The following is a 17,860-nucleotide window of genomic DNA, read 5'->3' on the forward strand; positions in this document are numbered from 1 at the left end:
CATGGAGCTCCTTTCCGGCCGCGTTCGCAGTTCCTCAATCCCGGAACAGGGAGTGACGAGTCACGATTCTTTACACTCTGCAGAGGTGTGTTGCTTTACCCATAAGAGATCTTAACCTTGGTGCCAACCGGGCAGCTCTCCCGTTCACACTTCCTTAGGTGTGAGGCCCGGTATAAGGTCTAGCCAATCATGTTCCTCCGCTACCTCGAACACCCACCCTTTTGTAAGATTGTCCTCCCCTATATCCATGATGAGACCGTTCCGGGCATTCATATGCCTTCCCCTATCATCATGGATAGACCGTTCCGGACACCTTACAATCCCTCATAGACCGCAATACCGTGGGGACTTAAGGCTTCCCCGGCCAACCGCTTGCACTTCAAGCGACAAGTGTCTACGGACTATGCCGTGGGGACTTAAGGCTTCCCCGACCAACCGCTTGCCCCGACGGATACAAGTGTCTACGGTAAAGCGCATCCGTTGATGAACGAGAGGTGGAAACACTTTTGACTATTCCGTCCCACTCCGGATCTTATGGTTAACACGGGTATTACGGCACAAGAATCATCGGCGACATTTGTTGTTTAATCCTAGATGGATATAAACCCGTGCAATGGAACCTCCACCATATCAACACAATCCATGGTTCCATTGCCCACCACATAGTCATATTCATAGTTATGAAAGTAGTGGTTTTGATTTTTGTGCAATAGTGATAACCATAATACTTTGCAAGTAATTTGATAAAAATACTTCAAATGACATGAGCAAGTGATGAACTTGCACGAACACCGCAAAGTTCTGCAGTTGGAAGGTATGGACTGACCCTTGTCCTCTTGTTCTGAAAAATAGCATCATTGTCCGATAAGGGCAATGGTTAAAGAAGCAATTATGCATGATTCCATTTTTAGGGTTTGTTCCCCCCTTCCGATATCGTTATTATTTCATGTAAGAGGTTAATACTAAGAATAATTTGGGAATACTTGTTTAAGAGTAAAATACTACCTTGAAATGTTGTCAAGGTGTTTTTGAAGTCCAAATGCATTAATGGACTTATTTTCATTATTGAAAATAAGATGTGTGATTTAAATCATTATTTAAATCATCAAATTTGAACTTATTCTAGTTTATCTCCAAAAATTCCATTTCATATTTTATTATGATAGAGAATTTTATCCTGAGTGGTTTTCATATTTTTCATTATTTTTTTAGAGTTATTAATAATTTGTTATGTATTTTCAAAGTTTACGCCTTATTTGGAATTTGGGAAATACCCAAAATGCCCTCGGGCCCACTGTCGGGGTGGCCCGGCGGTTTGGGCTAAACCGGCTCGGGTCCAACCGACCCGAGCGGTCGGTCGCTCACTCCCGCACCTCGCGCCGCTCCTCCTAACCCTAATCCTCTCCCGTGCTCTGGCGACCCGCGTCGCCCGCATCGTCGCCGGCCGATTCCGGCGATCACCGGCCGCCATGGCCCTCGCCATGGGGCGCATCTGCACCGCCACGAGACGGCGCACCAGATCCACGGCATAGATCTGGTTCTAAGCCGCCCCTACGCCGATCCCCTTCTCGTTTGACCGCACGGTGGTGCGGTGCTCACCGGCACCTCAGGCGTGATGACGCCGCCGGCTGTCGCCGCCAAGATGCGGAGCGCTGCGGCGCTCGCCGGGCCTGGCATGGCCTGGCCAGGTGCCGCCGTGTCTTCGGCGCGCGCCGCCGTGGCCGCCACGGCTACGCTCGCCGTCTGCTCGCTCCAGGTAAATGTTCCGCCACCCTCTTTCACCTGTGCCTCTCTTCTTCCTCCTCTAGTACCCCTGGCCATGGCTTCCCTCCTTGTGGAGGTGCTGGCCTGCTGTTGGTGATGCTCTGCTGTGCTTGGCTTACTGCTGTCGCCATAGATCCTAGCTTGCTGTGCTGTACTGTTCTTGCTCAATTGCTCACTGTGCTTCCTAGCTATTTCTGTTCATTGTAATCTCTGGCTGTGGTCCTCCTGTGATTGCTCATGAGCATCCAGTGATGCTCATGGCCTACTGGCATGCTCCTATTCTTTTTACTGTCACTTGGGCATACTGTGTGTGCTTAATCTTGTCCCTGGCTTGATTGTGGTGGTTAATCCTTGCATACTTGCAAGTGCCGGTGCCTCCGGGCTAGTTCATTTAGTTCAGATTCATGATTATGCTCAATTGAGCATTACTTGTTGGCTTAGCAGTGTGATTCGGTGATGAATTGATATGTGCTTTTCTTGTGTATTATGATCCTTTGGTTCATCAAGCCTTTGATGTGCTTCGGATACAATTATATTGCACGATGCCCTATACGTGATGCAGTTGTTCAGTTATTAATTATCTGTTCATGTGTTAACTGCTTAGACTGAGTTCTAGCATGCAGTAGCATGCTCTAACAAGCTTCTGGTGTCCTTATGATCACCAGTTGCTTGTAACAGCTGCTCTTTGGTGTCTGTGCCTTACTGTTGCTCACATGTGTATCACACAGGCCTGGCCTGATGTGTGTTGTTGCTTGCTTAAGCATCAATTGATGCCTGTAATGATCCATTTGATCATTTGCAAGACCCTGGTGCATCAATTGCTTGTCTGTTTTATTTATCTGTTTATCCTTGCTTGATTAAATGGATAAATAATGTGAGCTGAGATTCAGTGATGATCATTTCAATGAATTTGTTAGGGCTAGCAGGATGCCAACCACTGGTTGGGTACCCTAGCCCTCCTTTTGAACCCTACTGGGTGATGATATCTGTGCATGGTTTCTTTGTTGGAATTGGTTAAGTGGTTGAGGTGATCCTGGCAGTATTTATGTGCTGCCCTGGGATGGCTCCCCTGTTTGGTGGCTTTCTGTGATGGATAGATGCTCACTGGCTTGATCCAATACTGGACTTCCGAGTGGCTTTTGATGTTGAGAAATTCTATAGACAAGATTTTGTCTATAGTCTGATGGCCTAGCTAGCTGTAGGTGTTTAGTGAGTGGGTTAGGCTAGCTATGGTTGCATTCTTGGCTGGATTCCTCTAGTTATGCATGGATTTGCATAACTGTTGTTCCCATAGGATGTTTACCTAGTGGTCTTACCCATCTATGCTTGCACCAAATGGCCCGGTAGCCAAATGATGACACACACGGGGTATTCTACCCTTACGTGCTCCAGTGATGCAAGCATGCTTAATTATGAGCAAGATATAATCTTGCTCAGGCTCTTGTGTGGTATACCTCACTCCAGCTCCTAGGATGGAGTGTTGTTGTAGAGGATTGCTTCGTGATGCTTGGTTTGCTTGTCCTTCTCCTCCTTACAAGCTTGTGGTGCTTTACTCCATCCGGTACTTGCTCACAGGTGACGGTTCTTGGTGAAGCTGTCCCTGGATGGTTTCGATGGCTTGTGGTTTTTCCTGTTCTAAGTGTTCTTGGTGTTCTTGATGAACTTACCACTGCTGCTTGTCGATGGATGAACAAATGACTAGGGTTTGGCTGCGAAAAGGTTATATATGGTGCTCTCTTGCATCCCTGGTCGACAGCTCCTGCTTGTCACCTTAGTGACTCACTGTGTGTGTGTGCGGCATGCACACAGCCCTGTGAGCGAGGCTGTGTGTGTGTCTCTGTCAAGTGCTGTGCACCTGAACCTGGAACTTGGCTTTGGCCTGGATCAGCTCGGCCACATTGAGCTTATCTGCTCATTTCACCTTTCCATTTGATTTCTGACTGGCCAAGTGGCTTTGCCACTTGGCATAACTTCTCTTTGTTGTGTTTTTGTGCAGGGATCAACCATGGCTCAAAATGGACTTGGAATTCATCAAGTTCAAGATCAAATGAAGATGATCTTGTAGAATTTAGTCTAGGATCATTAAATTGTAATTTTTCTTTATTTTTCTTTCTTCTATTCTGCCCATTTATGTAATGTGTTGTAATTCATTTATTTCCATTATGAATAATGTAAAGACAATGTATCTTGTGTGTTATTCAATAAAGCTCAAGGTTTTCCCTAATGAGCTCCACTTTATTATAATTGTTCATCTTGTTTATTATTGATTATTTACTTAATGAATTTCCTCAATTGAATTATTTAAGGTAATTATTTAATGTTTGAATTTGAAATTCAAATTCAACCTTGGTTTGAATTCAACCATGTCATATCATTTAGAATTCAATCATGTAAACTCTCCCCTCTCTTCTCAAAACCCTAAACTAGTGAAGTGAGATGCAAGTTTGTCGCACTCTCAAAACCCTAACCCCGTAAGGTGTCGAGAGAGAAACTTGTCCCCCTTCGATGCAGTTTTTGTTTAAAAGCGCGAAATTTCCCCAGAATTTACTATGCAATGCACATCCCTTTCTAAAATCTACCCCTCGATCGTCTCTAAACCTGGGACATTACATCATCATGATGAAGGATACTGCGACGGTCCTGCTCTGCCACGACATGACCCGACGAAGAAAAAGCAGAGTGATTTTGGAATTATCATTTCCAAAACCAGGGGGGCATGTGTTATCACCAAAATTTGACCGGATCAGAGGTCGGCCGCGATTAAGATGGGCCTGAAGAATATACATGGAAGATATACATGAATCGGCCTTGTACAAGGAGTTTGGGCAAGATTGCCTGTGTATCTCGTAAATATAGTAGGATACGTGTCGGTTAGAATTAAGAGATAGAGTTTAGCTCGTACACGGTTGGGTTTTTTTCCAAGTTAGAGAGTCTACGGACTATAAATATGTATCTAGGGTTATTGAGAAAAACAACAATCACGTTCATCACAAACCAATCTAGGCGCATCGCCAACCCCTTGTTTCGAGGGTTTCTTCCGGGTAAGCATCATGCTGCCTTGCGATCTAGGCAGTATACGTTTATTCGTTGTTCATGCGTTGCTCGTGCTGAAGCCTTGTTGATGGCGAGCAACGTAGTTATCATAGATGTGTTAGGGTTAGCATTGTTTCATCGTGTCACATGCTTTTGTCCATGCAACCCTTAGACGTCTAGCCGCCCCTTCTTAGGTGTAAGGGCGGCACCTCGCTTGATCATTGTTTAGTAGATCCGATCCGTTATGATTGCTCCTTGTTCTTCAATGATTAGTTTAATATCTGCATAGTTAGGCCTTGCAAACGGGTTGAAGGATCCAGTAACACGTAGGGTGTAGTTTGCTAGCCACGGATAAGATGTTCCGGGGATCAACTTCATGTTGGTTTTTAGGCCTTGTCTAGGGTTGGCTTATTATCACCGTGCATGGCTGCCAGGCTCAATCACGCGTAGGATGTTCCGATTATGTGGTGAAAACCCTAAATCGTCGTAGGTCGTTTTAGCTTTATATTGATCAAGCAGGACCACCATGTGATCGTAGACCTCATACGAATCATGGGTGGATCGGCTCCTTGAGCCGATTCACGAGACAACCCGAGAGTCGATCGAGGCTCGTATTTAATGTTTACGTGTATGCCATGCAGGAAACTAAGCGAAGCAAATTCATCACCTTCCTGACCAGGTATAGGTCAGGTGGCACGCCCTTGCACCAGCATCGGACGTGTGTGCCGAGGCTTTGCGGGCCGTCGCTCGAGGGACCAGGGCCAGCCGCAGTTCTGGGAGCCTCCCGGCTCTTCGTGTTGCCAGCCGCTACTCGCCGGTGGGTTTCGGACGCCAACACAAATACACTAAAAACAGAAGTACTTATCTGTTGAAGCACGAGTACAGTTAGGTACACACTACGATTACAACCACACTAGATTGGAAGTACAGAAAAAATCTCAAAACCTATCAACATGGGATCTAATTTTGAAGATCTCGACGCAAGGATCTTAAAAGTGAAAACGGTTCGTAATTTGGACTTACGTCGCAAGATATTTATTTTGAAAAATGAATCTAAAAAATAAAGGGAAAACTGGACCATCCCCTGTCCTTCTCTCTCCTCTCCTATCTCACCTTGCTTCCCCCTTGCGACACTTGGCGGACAGGGCGACCACTTCCCACCAAAATTCTGGCATGCGGAGAAACTTTTGGAGCTTCGCGAAGACCGACCTTTTTTTAGAGAATTCGTGGCTTCATTAGCTCTGTGCTTATTTTGTTGGGCCAGTCACTTTTTTCTTGAGCCCATAGTAAAAAAAAAGATGGGATCATGGGCCCCTCCCTAGCCTGGGCCCCAGGCGGCCGTCCATGGTGGCCATGGGTCAGGGCCGGCCCTACAAGTAAGGCGGAGATCGGTGTCATGGAGGCTGTACCCACCCAGCTGGTGATGCTGGTCGCCGCTAACTTGCTTCCCGTGTGCAGCTCGACCATGAAGCTGTACACCAGGTTCGTCGCCAAGCCAAAGTAGGACATGCCATGCAAGACGGTCACACAGTCCTGGAGCCGCTCGTCGACAACTTGCTAAGCACGTTCGGGTGAGCAGGCGCGACGCCACCGCGATGAGCTCCTCAAGTGCGCCGTCAACCCTGACCTCCTCCTCCTCTCCCGTATTTGTTGGAAATATGCCCTAGAGGAAATAATAATAAGGTTATTATTATATTTCATTGCTCATGATAAATATTTAAATTCCATGCATAAATTGTACTAAGAAAAAACATTAATACTTGTGTGGTTTGTAAAGAACAACATATCCCTAGGAAGTCTCTACTAAACTAGTCCGTTAGTTAACAATGGTTAAGATTTCCTAACCATAAACATGTGGTGTAAATTGACAATAGGATAATTTCGTTAGGAGAACTAGGAAGCATAGGACTTTGGAGTGTACATTTGAGAATCTGCATGGCGGTGTGTTCCCAGGGGAACGCTTGAGAAGTGTTGTAGAGGAGGGTAGTTTTGTTTTCGAGACCATTTTGTTAGAAACTAAGTTAAGTAGAACATGGTGGCAGTTGAGAGAATGCTGCAGCCCTAGCATACTTAGTGCAGTAGATTATACATAGTGGGTAGGGCAGCAGGTTCCGCCGCCGCAACAGAACGTTGCACCGACACACCCTGTGTGACTGCCGCCGCTTCCGTCATAGCATGGCCTGCCAGAATACCCTCCATGTGCGCAGCAGGGCCTATGGACACCCCCAACATTCGTCGACCTCACCGAGGACGTAGACTAGACGGTGTCGCTGTCAACGCCCGCGCAATACAGAAGCCGTAGTTAGGATTTAGTAATTTGTCTTTTATTTAGTTCCTCTGTAAATATGTTTGAATCAATAAAACTTTTTTAAAAATACAGCTCGCTTTTAGTGTTTTATTTGAATTTGAATTGCTTGTTGTCTTTAGCCAAAGGGCTAAAATTGCCAAAACGGTCCGAATGGATCGTAGCGATGAGGCACTGACCCGACAGGCCAGACCAGGGGCTATTTTCTTTCCGCGGCCCAAACAGACAGAATTAGACCATTTGAATCGCAGTTTTAAGTTGCGCTCGTAGAGATGCCATTTTTTTTGAACAGCAAAAGTGTTAATTAATCATCAGGCTTACAATCGTTCTGCAGACATTGTACTAGAAAAGTAGGAATATAATTGATCCAAAGACACCTACGTCTACTAGATGATGCTTGCTTGGCACACAAATGCGCTCCTTCATTTGCCTTTCGCCCGATGAAGTCTAGCTTAAAAACCTCCATGTTGGAGCTTAGTTCTTCAATCTCATGAAGAATCACAGCTATTTCAGATCTGCCCGTAGATCTTTCCTTCCATAGGTTAACAACTTCTTTGGCGTCCGTCTCCACCTCTACACGAGATAAGCCAAGGTCTGCCGCCAATCTAACACCATCACGAACCGCCAAAGCCTCCATCGTCAAGCAATTAGCAACATTACCATACCATATAGCTTGGGCTCTCATTAAGGATCCTTCATGGTCGCGGATTAAAAGGCCCGAAGAACCTTCCCCAGATGCCACATCGAAGCCTGCATCCACATTGAACTTGACAGAACCTTGTACTGGTGGTTTCCACCTCGAACTTTTTTGTGGCATACATGTGGAGCTATTCTGAACTGTAGTTGCTAGGTCCATCGTAATGTCAACAGTCCATTTAACCGTTTCTGAGAGCGACTTTGATTTTTCACCATGATCCCTGGCATTCCTCTCTGACCACACAGCCCATCCTCCACATAAAATGGTAGCCGCCACATTAGGATCCACCTTTGTGCTATCAATTAAATCCATGGCCCAGCTACTAGGGTGTAGAACCGGCAACTTCACAGATGTAACAACCTTGATCTGTTGCCAGAAAAGTTTAGCCCATGTGCAATCAAATAAGGCATGGTGTATAGACTCCACTTCTCCACATTCACGGCAGAAACCCAGTTTCTCAATATGCCTATTTTTCAGCACCTCACGACATGGTATAAAGCCTTTAATTACTCTCCACCAGAAATTTCTGATATTTGGTGGTACTTTCAACTTCCAAAGCTCCACTGGACTGGGTATTTTTTTGTTCGCCCGTCAGTCCGAACAGAAACGGACACGAAAAGGGAAAATGGGTATTCCGCTGGAGATGCCCTACGGTGTCATTATTAGGCAGGAGTATTATATGATCACGTAATTCGTAGGGAGGCGATGATTATACTGAATTTCAGGTGTTTAGTCTTACTGGGTTATCTCCATTATACAATTTACAACTTCCTTGATGTTTTAAATTTGTCAAAACATTTGATGTATCTATACATTAAATAGTTAATAATGTCTATATGCATTTAAGTTTAAATAAATCTAAGACAACATTTTAGACGGAAGGCTCGAAGTGGACCCGACTTTGAATTAACGAAGTCATCAACCGGCTAGGAGTTACACCACGAGTTACAACACACACGCGCCAAGTGTACAACCCAAACCGCAATAAAAGACAACACAGAAAAGCAAGCCGAAGCGCCATATGATCCATGAAGAGGGAGCCTTGTCTTCTGTTGCACCGGAGCGATCGCGACCGTGTCCACGCCAACAAACCTCTACCGCACAAAGACTTCAACTCAAGGGGGAAGTCAACAACGGGCTGGCCACCCAGCAGAGTTTGAGAACCAAAGGAGGGAGGGTCTTGCGGCGACGCCTCCAAGAAGGTGAATGGCGCAAGAGTGCATCATTGTCGTCGGCAGAGAAGGACCTGCAAAGTTTTCACCCAGACCCGAGAACCACCACCCATGGAGCTCGGGCTAGGTCTAGACCAAACACACAACATCATCCCCTAGCATTGGGATAGGCACACCGGCAAGAGCTACGATCAGACGCCGACCTAGCAAATCCCCCAAGGCACTAGGAAGGAAATCAGCTACCGTAGCAAACCGTGTAAAAGCAGCCAGGCCAACGTTGCGGGAGGGCTGCGACACCAACGAGAGGTCACACGGTGCTCCACAAGACACTACCAGAGAAGCTTACACGAAGTGAGGCCTCCAAGAGGAGCAAATTGCGGCAGAGGGATGGAGTCCATCATTTCGGATAGGAGGGCCATCATCGGGACACCTTCAACAAGGGAACGACACCCGCAGGTGACGCCGTCGCCGGCACAGGCCAAAGCCATGCGCTGCTTTCGCCGAGGTCCAAACCTAGATAGAAGTTCCGGACGCCGTCGCGAGGACGTAGAGCGAACAAGGCGGAGATCACCTCCGCACCTCCAACCTAAGTCGCACTATGAGCTAGCCCCAACTCGACTCATCCGCAGGAAACACGTGCTGTCTGGCAGAAGTTTCGGCCAGACCCAGATCTAGACGTCCAAGATCCTAGATTGGCGGCACCATGATGTCCACCATCCCCAGCACGCGAGCACACTTGCACAAGCACGACCAAAAAGGTCGGAAGGAGAACAGACCGCAACCGCCAGAGTAGTTGCAGTCCTGAGCCGCCCAAGGACCTCGTCCCAGATAGCTAGCAAGTACGTCGTACCAGTGACTCCAGAACGGCGGGACGTCACCCCAACGACGGCCCACCGCCGAAAGCTCAACCGAGCTCCGACAAGCCTGAGCGGGCAGATCGCCAAAACCAGCGCTAACGGTCCAGTACGAGCACGACACCAGCCGCGACGAATGGTGGCCGAGGAAGTCTCTGCGTGCAGCACACCAACAGAGAACAACCCAAAACGTTCGGGCCCGCCAGGCCCATATCTAGGCCCGTGGGCCCTGATCGGACGCCGCCACCAGGGGACGCAGGAGCATCGGCTGACGAGGCGTTGGGGACCACCTCCGCGACCGCTCCCCTCGCTGCCAGCTACGGCGGGATCCGCGCCGGCCTGGGCCGGAGCCAGCGCCCTCCAACACCGCCTGGTCGAGCCTGCCCCGTCGGGCCTCCCAAGCGCACGGGGGAGAAGGAAACCGCCGCCGCCAGCACCGCCCGATGGCGGCGGGGAAGGAGGGAGGAGGGGGTAGAGGGTGGGGAGGACGGGGGCGCCCCGGTCGCCCACGGGGGAGGCGACGGGAGCGGAGTTTAAGACAACATTTTATGGACTGAGGTAGTATTAATTTACAATGTGTAGTACCTTTGTTATAATCGTGTTGTTGGTTTGCATTGATAATTCTTGGCATAGAGTTTCTGCATATATGTTTCCTCGTGAGAATATGAAATATGTCCCCGCGATCAAAACGGGTCCGCAACCAACTCTTACTGTTGTAGTTTTTCAATTTATTCTGAGAAATTTTATTAGTAAAAAATACAGTAGCAGATTTTCTACAATGGGCCCGGTCAAAAAAACTATGCTCGTGGGCAAGAGGGTCTCTTTTTTTTAATTTTTTTTCCCACAAACAGATTAGGATTCCTTAATCCGAGTGCGATATTCTCCCTGAAAAGAAAATTCCGGCTACGATAGCACCTCTCTGTCTATATATCAATATATGTACGACGGCTATGCGTGCAACTTCAAGCAAAAATTTCATACATACGGTGCCAACAAAGCAAGCCTCGTGACCTCTTGTTCCGTGTTCATCTACCTTCACCATGGGTAACAGATCGTCCTCCAAAGTTAACCATGGCCGGTTCCCGCCCAACACGGCGTCCAGATGCGTCACCGAGACCTTAACCGTGTCTCACGATTTCGAGGTGACCAATTACCCAATGCTCGTCGGCATGGGTGTTGGCAAGTTCGTCAGCTCGAGCACATTCAGCGTTGGTGGATACCTATGGAATATCAGGCTCTACCCGGACGGAGTCATGAAGGATTATACCGGGAAGATGTCAGTGTTATTATATTATCTCAGCTCAGCGAACGATGTGAGGACGAAATTCTCATTAAACATTCTGAAGAAAAAAGGCCATGGAAAACTAACCAACTACCCTCTGCTCGACTACGTCTTTTCTGCGGAAAGTAGAGGTTATGGATACAGCTCAATCTTCGACAACTCGAAGCTGAATTCATCATCGCACCTGGACCATGGACGCTTGACGATAAGGTGCGTTCTCACAATCATAAAAACAAATCCCTCGGAGCCTACGACGAACTCGAACCTCGTCGTGGCTGCACAGCCGAATGTGCAAGACCATCTCAAGCTCATGCTCACGGATGGAGATGGCGCGGATGTGACATTCAGTGTCCGTGGCCAACTGTTCAATGCCCACCGGTGCTTGTTGGCTGCACGGTCTCCCGTTTTCAAGGCCCAGCTGTTTGGTCCGATGAAAGAGACGTCAACTCATGGCATCATGATTCATGATATGGAGCCACAAATCTTCGGAGCACTTCTTCACTTCATATACACGGATTGCATGACCGATGACTACAAGGAAGGGCAAACTAGAAATCTGCAACACCTGCTAGTGGCCGCGGATCGATACGGAGTGGACAGGTTGCGGCTCATGTGTGAAGGTAGGCTGTGTGATAGCATCGACGTGAAAACCGTTGCCACCACGTTGGTTTTAGCTGAGCAGCATAACTGTCAGGTTCTTAGAAAAGCTTGTGTCGACTTTGTAGCCTCAAGAAACGCACTAGATGCAGTCATGAAAACAGAAGGATTCAAGCATCTTAAGGCAAGCTGTCCTCAGCTCATACCGGCGATTTTGGCTAGGATCTCCTACACCTGGTGTCAAGTTTCTAAGTGATCGACAAACCAGACGACCACATGTCTACACGAACTGAACTTCACTCATCTGTGATTGTTTGTTTCAGAATTTTGATATGCGATGATGAATTAATCTAGGGCATCTTCAGATGTAAATTGTACAAATATTTTTAATCTTGATTTCTCCATTGTATAAACACTGGATTTATTTCAATTTCAGCATTTGATCTTTGGTTCATTTTTTTTCTTGTCGTTCTGAGCAAATTAACTAAGAGATCAACCGCTAGCAAGCTTTTCTCTACCCTGACACGCACTCAGAGAGTACTAGATACCATGGGTACTTGCGAACCATTGTTGATCACAAGTTGTACTCATCTGGCGATTTTGGCTAGGCTACCTTGCATCTGATTTCTGAGTTTCTATGCGAGAAACAAGATGACCACATGTCTACATGAACTGAACTTGGGTGATGCATTTTGATTATCAGAATTTGAAAAACGATATAGCTTTGAAAGATTCCAGCACGATTATCGAAAAAAAGTGATGTGAGTCGTCTTTTCTTCATTTATTTCTTCTCATTTAAGAACGGAAAATGCTTTAAAACATCAGTGCATACAACACTAGCAACCTCCGACTCCAGAGCTCGCCACGCGTCCCTCCACGTGGTCGGCAGGGAACGAGTGAAGCCCACCACGTTGAGCTTTCTCCCTTTTTCTCTACTTCTTTTCCCCTTTCCTCGAAATAGGCTTTCGTCTCGCTATATTAATATAGCAACCAACCGATACAAGATAGCAACCACCGCCGGGGAAAACAGCACATCAAGTCCAAAAGAAAGAAGAGAGAAAATATTTTAAAAAAAATGCCGATACCGATGGATTGACGAAAACGAAGATAGCCCGCAATCGCTGCACTCTCCGCGAAGTCCCACCGCTTCCTAGCACATCGAGTCATCGCGTACGAAGCAACACCTTCAACAAGTAGGCGACGATGTCGCCACTACTGCCCGGACTCCTCCTAGGGTTTCCGCCCGTATGCGGAGAGGATAGGGTAGGGGTACCCCCGACGCCCTTCAGGAAGGAAAGACGATACCCGCAGGCGTCGCCGTCGAATAAGCCGACAGGGATTTCTCCTGATCCCCAAACCACCATCACCCCAGACAACTCGAAGTGCTCCTCCCAACCGCCACCAACCAGCATGCGCCACCACAATCTAGAAGCCATCCTCGCCATCTCACTGTGGTCCCAGACACGAGGCCTCGAGGGAAGGAAGGGCACAACAGGGTCAGGTGAAGCAGCACCGCCGCCACGCGGGAGGGAACATCCTCCACCGCCATCACGGTAGCAGACAGGACGTGCCAGCAGAAACACACTGAGCCGCTACTGGCCCGGCCAAGCCCGCTTGGCCCGTAAAGTTTCCACAGCCATGCTGCAGCTGGCCGGCGTGCAGCGCCACCACCACCCATCCCCACTGACGCCCCACGTCCACCTCCAGGGAGCAGCAACCGGGCATGAGGCAGCCCATCCCAACCCAGATGGGGGCCAGAGGGCCCAGATCTGGGCCGGGAGGGCGCGGCCAGCCGCCAGCCGCCCGCCTGCGACCGCCCATCTGCCGCCAAGCCACCTCGCTGCCCCGCCGCCTCGAGAGTCACCCAGCCGCGCCGGGCCAGTACCTAGCCTAGGGACACCGCCGCGGGCGCCGAGCTCCGCGCCTCCTTGCCACGCGCGCGGGAAAAGGCCAGTCGCCGCCGCCGGCACCGCACGAGCAACGCCCGGTGGCACGCGCCGGCGGCGGCGGTGGGAGGGGGAGAAGAAGGGAGGGCGGGCAACGGCACTAGGGTTGGCTCCCTCTCACCCGCGCGGGGGGCGAGAGCGAGCGCGAACGAAGCCAATTTTCTATATGGCCGATAATATCGGATTAAACGCGCGTGCCCGGTTTTGTTGGATTTGCACTTGGAAATCAGATCATCGGGCACGTTATAGGAAGCGCTTCGCATGCTTTCGCTACTCCGTGTCCATGATGACTAATCAAAGAACAAAATTTCCCCGTTTAGGAATCAGGTCCCGCACGGTTCGCTTGGCTTGTCACCGGCGATGACTCTTGCATGTTCTTGCACCATCGCACGAGGTTCTCTGCCTCTTCTGTCTCGCGCGAAGGCTAGTTTCTGCCCGGAACGTCGTCAGTCGCGGGCATCGTCGTGAGAAACTGTTTCCTTTCCGAGTCCGGTTCTGCACTTCGGCACGTTCCGAATCCCGCAAGGTCTCCTGCATGTTGTTATTAGACGGGGTTCTCTGCCCCTTCTGTCTCGAGAGATTAGGAAGATCTGTCCAGAACGTTGTCAGTAGGATCGACATGGATCTGTGGCGCCGCCTCACGAACAAGGGATCCTCCGTTCCGAGACAATCGGACACGTCGTCGAGATGCGTAACAGACAGCGTGTCCGGGACGCACGACTTCGTGGTCGCAAACTACTCGCGGATCAGGGACCTCCCGGAGGGCGATTCCGTGATGTCCGGCACCTTCACCATCGGCGGCTGCGATTGGTTTCTCTGCTTCTACCCGCGCGGAGCGTTCTGGAGCACCGCCTTCCACACGGAGGAGTACAGGGGCTACGTGGCGGCGTCTGTGCATCTCCGCAAAACAGAGGCGCCCGGGATGGTGACGGCAAGGGTCACCATAGGACTGGTGGACCGCCACGGGGAGATGAAGAACATCACGACGTCGGACGCGTACAACTTCACCCCCGGGGTATCCCAGAAATTTCATGAGTTTACGCGCAAATCCAAGCTGACATCGCGGCGGTACCTCAAAGATGATTGCGTGACGATCAGGTGCGTCATCACCGTCCTCACGCCCCGCACGGAAGCCACTAGGGCTGTCCCGGCCACCGCTGCTCCGCTGCCGGAATTGAACGGCCACCTCGAGCGCATGCTCAGAGACGGCAAAGGCACAGATGTGGTGATCGAGGTCGGCGGGCAGGCGTTCTGTGCACACAGGTGCGTGCTCGCCGCACGGTCGCCGGTCTTCGATGCCGAGCTCTTCGGTCCGATGAAGAGGAAAGACACAGATGAGCGCATCCGTATCGAGGACATGGAGCCGACGGTCTTCGAGTCGCTTCTCCACTTCATCTACACGGACTCCCTGCCGGGCAACGGGGAAGGCTCCAGCACGGCGGTGACGCAGCACCTGCTGGTGGCCGCAGATCGGTACGGGGTGGAGAAACTCAAGCATGCCTGTGACATGAAGCTACGCGCAACCTTGGACGTGGAGACTGTCGCGACGACGATGGTGCTTGCCAAGCAGCACCACTGCCCGCTGCTCACCGATGCGTGCATCACATTTATGGTGTCATCCCGGAAAGTGCTGGCCGGCGTTGCGGCGACCGAAGGGTTCAAGCACTTCACGGCGAGCATCCCCCTCGAAAATCAGATTGAGATACTAGGGAAAGTGTCACACTAAACCTCCACCCCGGCAGGTCTAGGTCTGAGTGAGGGCCGGTGGAGTAACACATGTGAAACGTGTACATATGGGTCAGTCGTATATACATGGCTGAACAGTGGAGAACTTATTTGGGTTGTTTATGAAATGTACACTTTCTCTTTTCGTGAGAGTGTGTTCTTATCTTAGTTTCGGACACATATAATATAGTACCAGATGAGTGTCTGTGCGTTGTGATGGTCTCGTTAGTTTTTTGTATGTGAAAATGCGTGCATTTTTCATAATCATTATTGCTATATATATATATATATATGTTTAGTTTTTAACTTTTTATTGATATCTATCATCATATATCACTTTTTAATGCATTTTTAGATGACTAGCAAAAATTCCCGTACGTTGCACCGGGAGAAACATACACAATCGCTACTCCAAAGTGTCCATGTTGACACTTCTCTTTCTCACCATTGGCGATGATGGTCACAATTTCTCCTATACATTACAAAGATAATCAATCCTAAGAAATTTATATTGCAAGCCCCTTGTATCGACTTATAATACCACATGCCTATAATAATTGTGGATGCAACCATTAAATTTTTATTAAATATGAATCCAAGCAAATTTAAAGCTAGTGCACACAGAATATTCTATAAACCATTTTCAAATTTTGTAGTAAAAACCATTCATACCACTTAAATTTTGCTCGATAATCTAGGAAGCTCCAGCATAGCATGGTCAACATTCCAGGATTTGGGGTTACAAAAAAAAAGAGAAAACAAATGTGTGCAATCATGCATAGAAAATCCGGAAAATTTTCACGCTTTCAAATAAAACCTATCACAGTCTGAAGCTTCACTTGACTTGGTGGAATTGAAGTAGTTCATCAAGTCAAGCGTTATAAACCTCAATGTGACCTTTACTAAAACCTTGTTTTTTGTAGAGATGATTTGATCTATGGGTTGAATCAAATGGAACTATAACTATCACACAACACATTAAGTAATGATCAAATACCATATCTTCTAAAGGATCATAATATGGTATTCCTTACAACAACATATGAACACATATTCAACCATAAATCAACGAGTAAGAAAGAATTAGGAAAGCATTCTTTACTTATCTTTTTGGTGTCCCTAATTTACCAAATCATGTTTCTACCATGATTCTCATGGTATATCTTCCACTCAATTGTTGACTTCTTGACAAGGAGATCAATACTAGTCTTGTCATCAAGTGTGTCCACTTGTTTTATTCTTCTCTAGTCAAATCTATCTACATCAAACTCTAGCCACTAGAGAATTATATCCATTCATTCAGATGATATCATCATCTTTCGAGTTAGAACCTTATGATATAATCCATATCATTGAGAAGTGGTGAGGTAGTACAACTTTAAAGGAATAGAACCACATTCTTGACATTAAGAAATAAAGTAGGAACCATTCAAACAAAGCTAGCCAGGTGGAGACTTAATCTATTTATACCTAAAGAGATACTGTGAGCACATTGACGAGGGATCACCTCGCCAATGCCTACGTATTGTAGACTTGGGTTTCGGGAAGAGCGACGATGGAGATTCCGGGAACGAGATTAGGCACACGACGTACCCAGCTTCGGGTCCCCTCGGTGGAGGATCCCTACGTGCTGCTAGCAATCCACTATATGGTCACAATATGTTTACATGGTGCCGCTGTAGCGGAGTTATATTGTCTATATTCTGTCTACATGTTGTCCTCCTTATTTCGGGTGCCCTGGCTAGCTTTATATATGCAACCAGCCTAGGGTTTTACAAGAGTCCTAGTCTACTACTTCTTCGGGTTGCCTTGTTGGGCCTTCTCCATATTTAGTTTTCTCCATATTGGGCCGAGCCAGGTATACCAATAATGGGTACCCGAAGGGTATGCCCATGTCAGTAGCCCCCGAGTTTATAGGGAAGTCGAAGACTTGCGTAGAAACTCCAAGCATAACCATCTCCGAAGTCGAAGAAATACAAGGCGAGGTCCACGTCGTAGATCATGTGTAGCGTAGATGATGTCGACGATTCTTGAAATTATCGGGTGCGCGGCAGCGCTCCCGATGGGAGTAGCCCCCGAGTCTATGGACAAGTGCTTGCACTTAGGCATAGACTCAAGTTGTACTACTCGATGAAGAACTTAACTATATTTCTGGAAAACTTGATGAAATCCATGTGCTCCCGATGGGAGTAGGCTCCACTCGAGTCGTAGAATCGAGTTGAGTCTACAAACCTTAATTGCCGTAGATGATGTCGAAGTTATCTTTCTATCGGGTGCGCAACCAGCGCTCCCGATGGGAGTAGCCCCCGAGGCTACAGCCAAGTGTTTGCACTTGGGTGTAGGCTCAACTTGCTTTTAATCGACACCACAATTGTTCCTCTTTCTTGTATCTTACCGGGAGGGTGAACAATACTCTCGATAAGAGTAGCCCCCGAGCCTATGGGCAGGTGCTTGCACCTAGGCATAGGCTCAAGTTGTACTACTC

The 17,860-nt window shown here is 48.2% G+C and overlaps 2 protein-coding genes across 2 annotated transcripts; both read left to right on the top strand.

The window, feature by feature from the left end:
• Positions 1-10,865: 10,865 nt before the first annotated feature.
• LOC124670835 (BTB/POZ and MATH domain-containing protein 2-like) lies at positions 10,866-11,960 on the top strand. The gene has a single exon (XM_047207307.1). It carries the CDS (start codon positions 10,866-10,868, stop codon positions 11,958-11,960), a length of 1,095 nt encoding a protein of 364 aa, XP_047063263.1.
• Positions 11,961-14,269: 2,309 nt separating this feature from the next.
• LOC124670836 (BTB/POZ and MATH domain-containing protein 1-like) lies at positions 14,270-15,376 on the top strand. Its single transcript, XM_047207308.1, has one exon. It carries the CDS (start codon positions 14,270-14,272, stop codon positions 15,374-15,376), a length of 1,107 nt encoding a protein of 368 aa, XP_047063264.1.
• Positions 15,377-17,860: the final 2,484 nt, after the last annotated feature.

The sequence above is a fragment of the Lolium rigidum genome, chromosome 7 (genome assembly GCF_022539505.1).
Source record: "Lolium rigidum isolate FL_2022 chromosome 7, APGP_CSIRO_Lrig_0.1, whole genome shotgun sequence".
Lineage (NCBI taxonomy): Eukaryota > Viridiplantae > Streptophyta > Magnoliopsida > Poales > Poaceae > Lolium > Lolium rigidum.

Coding starts and splice junctions, on each gene's coding strand:
- LOC124670836 (XM_047207308.1), top strand. CDS start 14,270: ATGGATCTGTGGCGCCGCCTCACGAACAAGGGATCCTCCGTTCCGAGA.
- LOC124670835 (XM_047207307.1), top strand. CDS start 10,866: ATGGGTAACAGATCGTCCTCCAAAGTTAACCATGGCCGGTTCCCGCCC.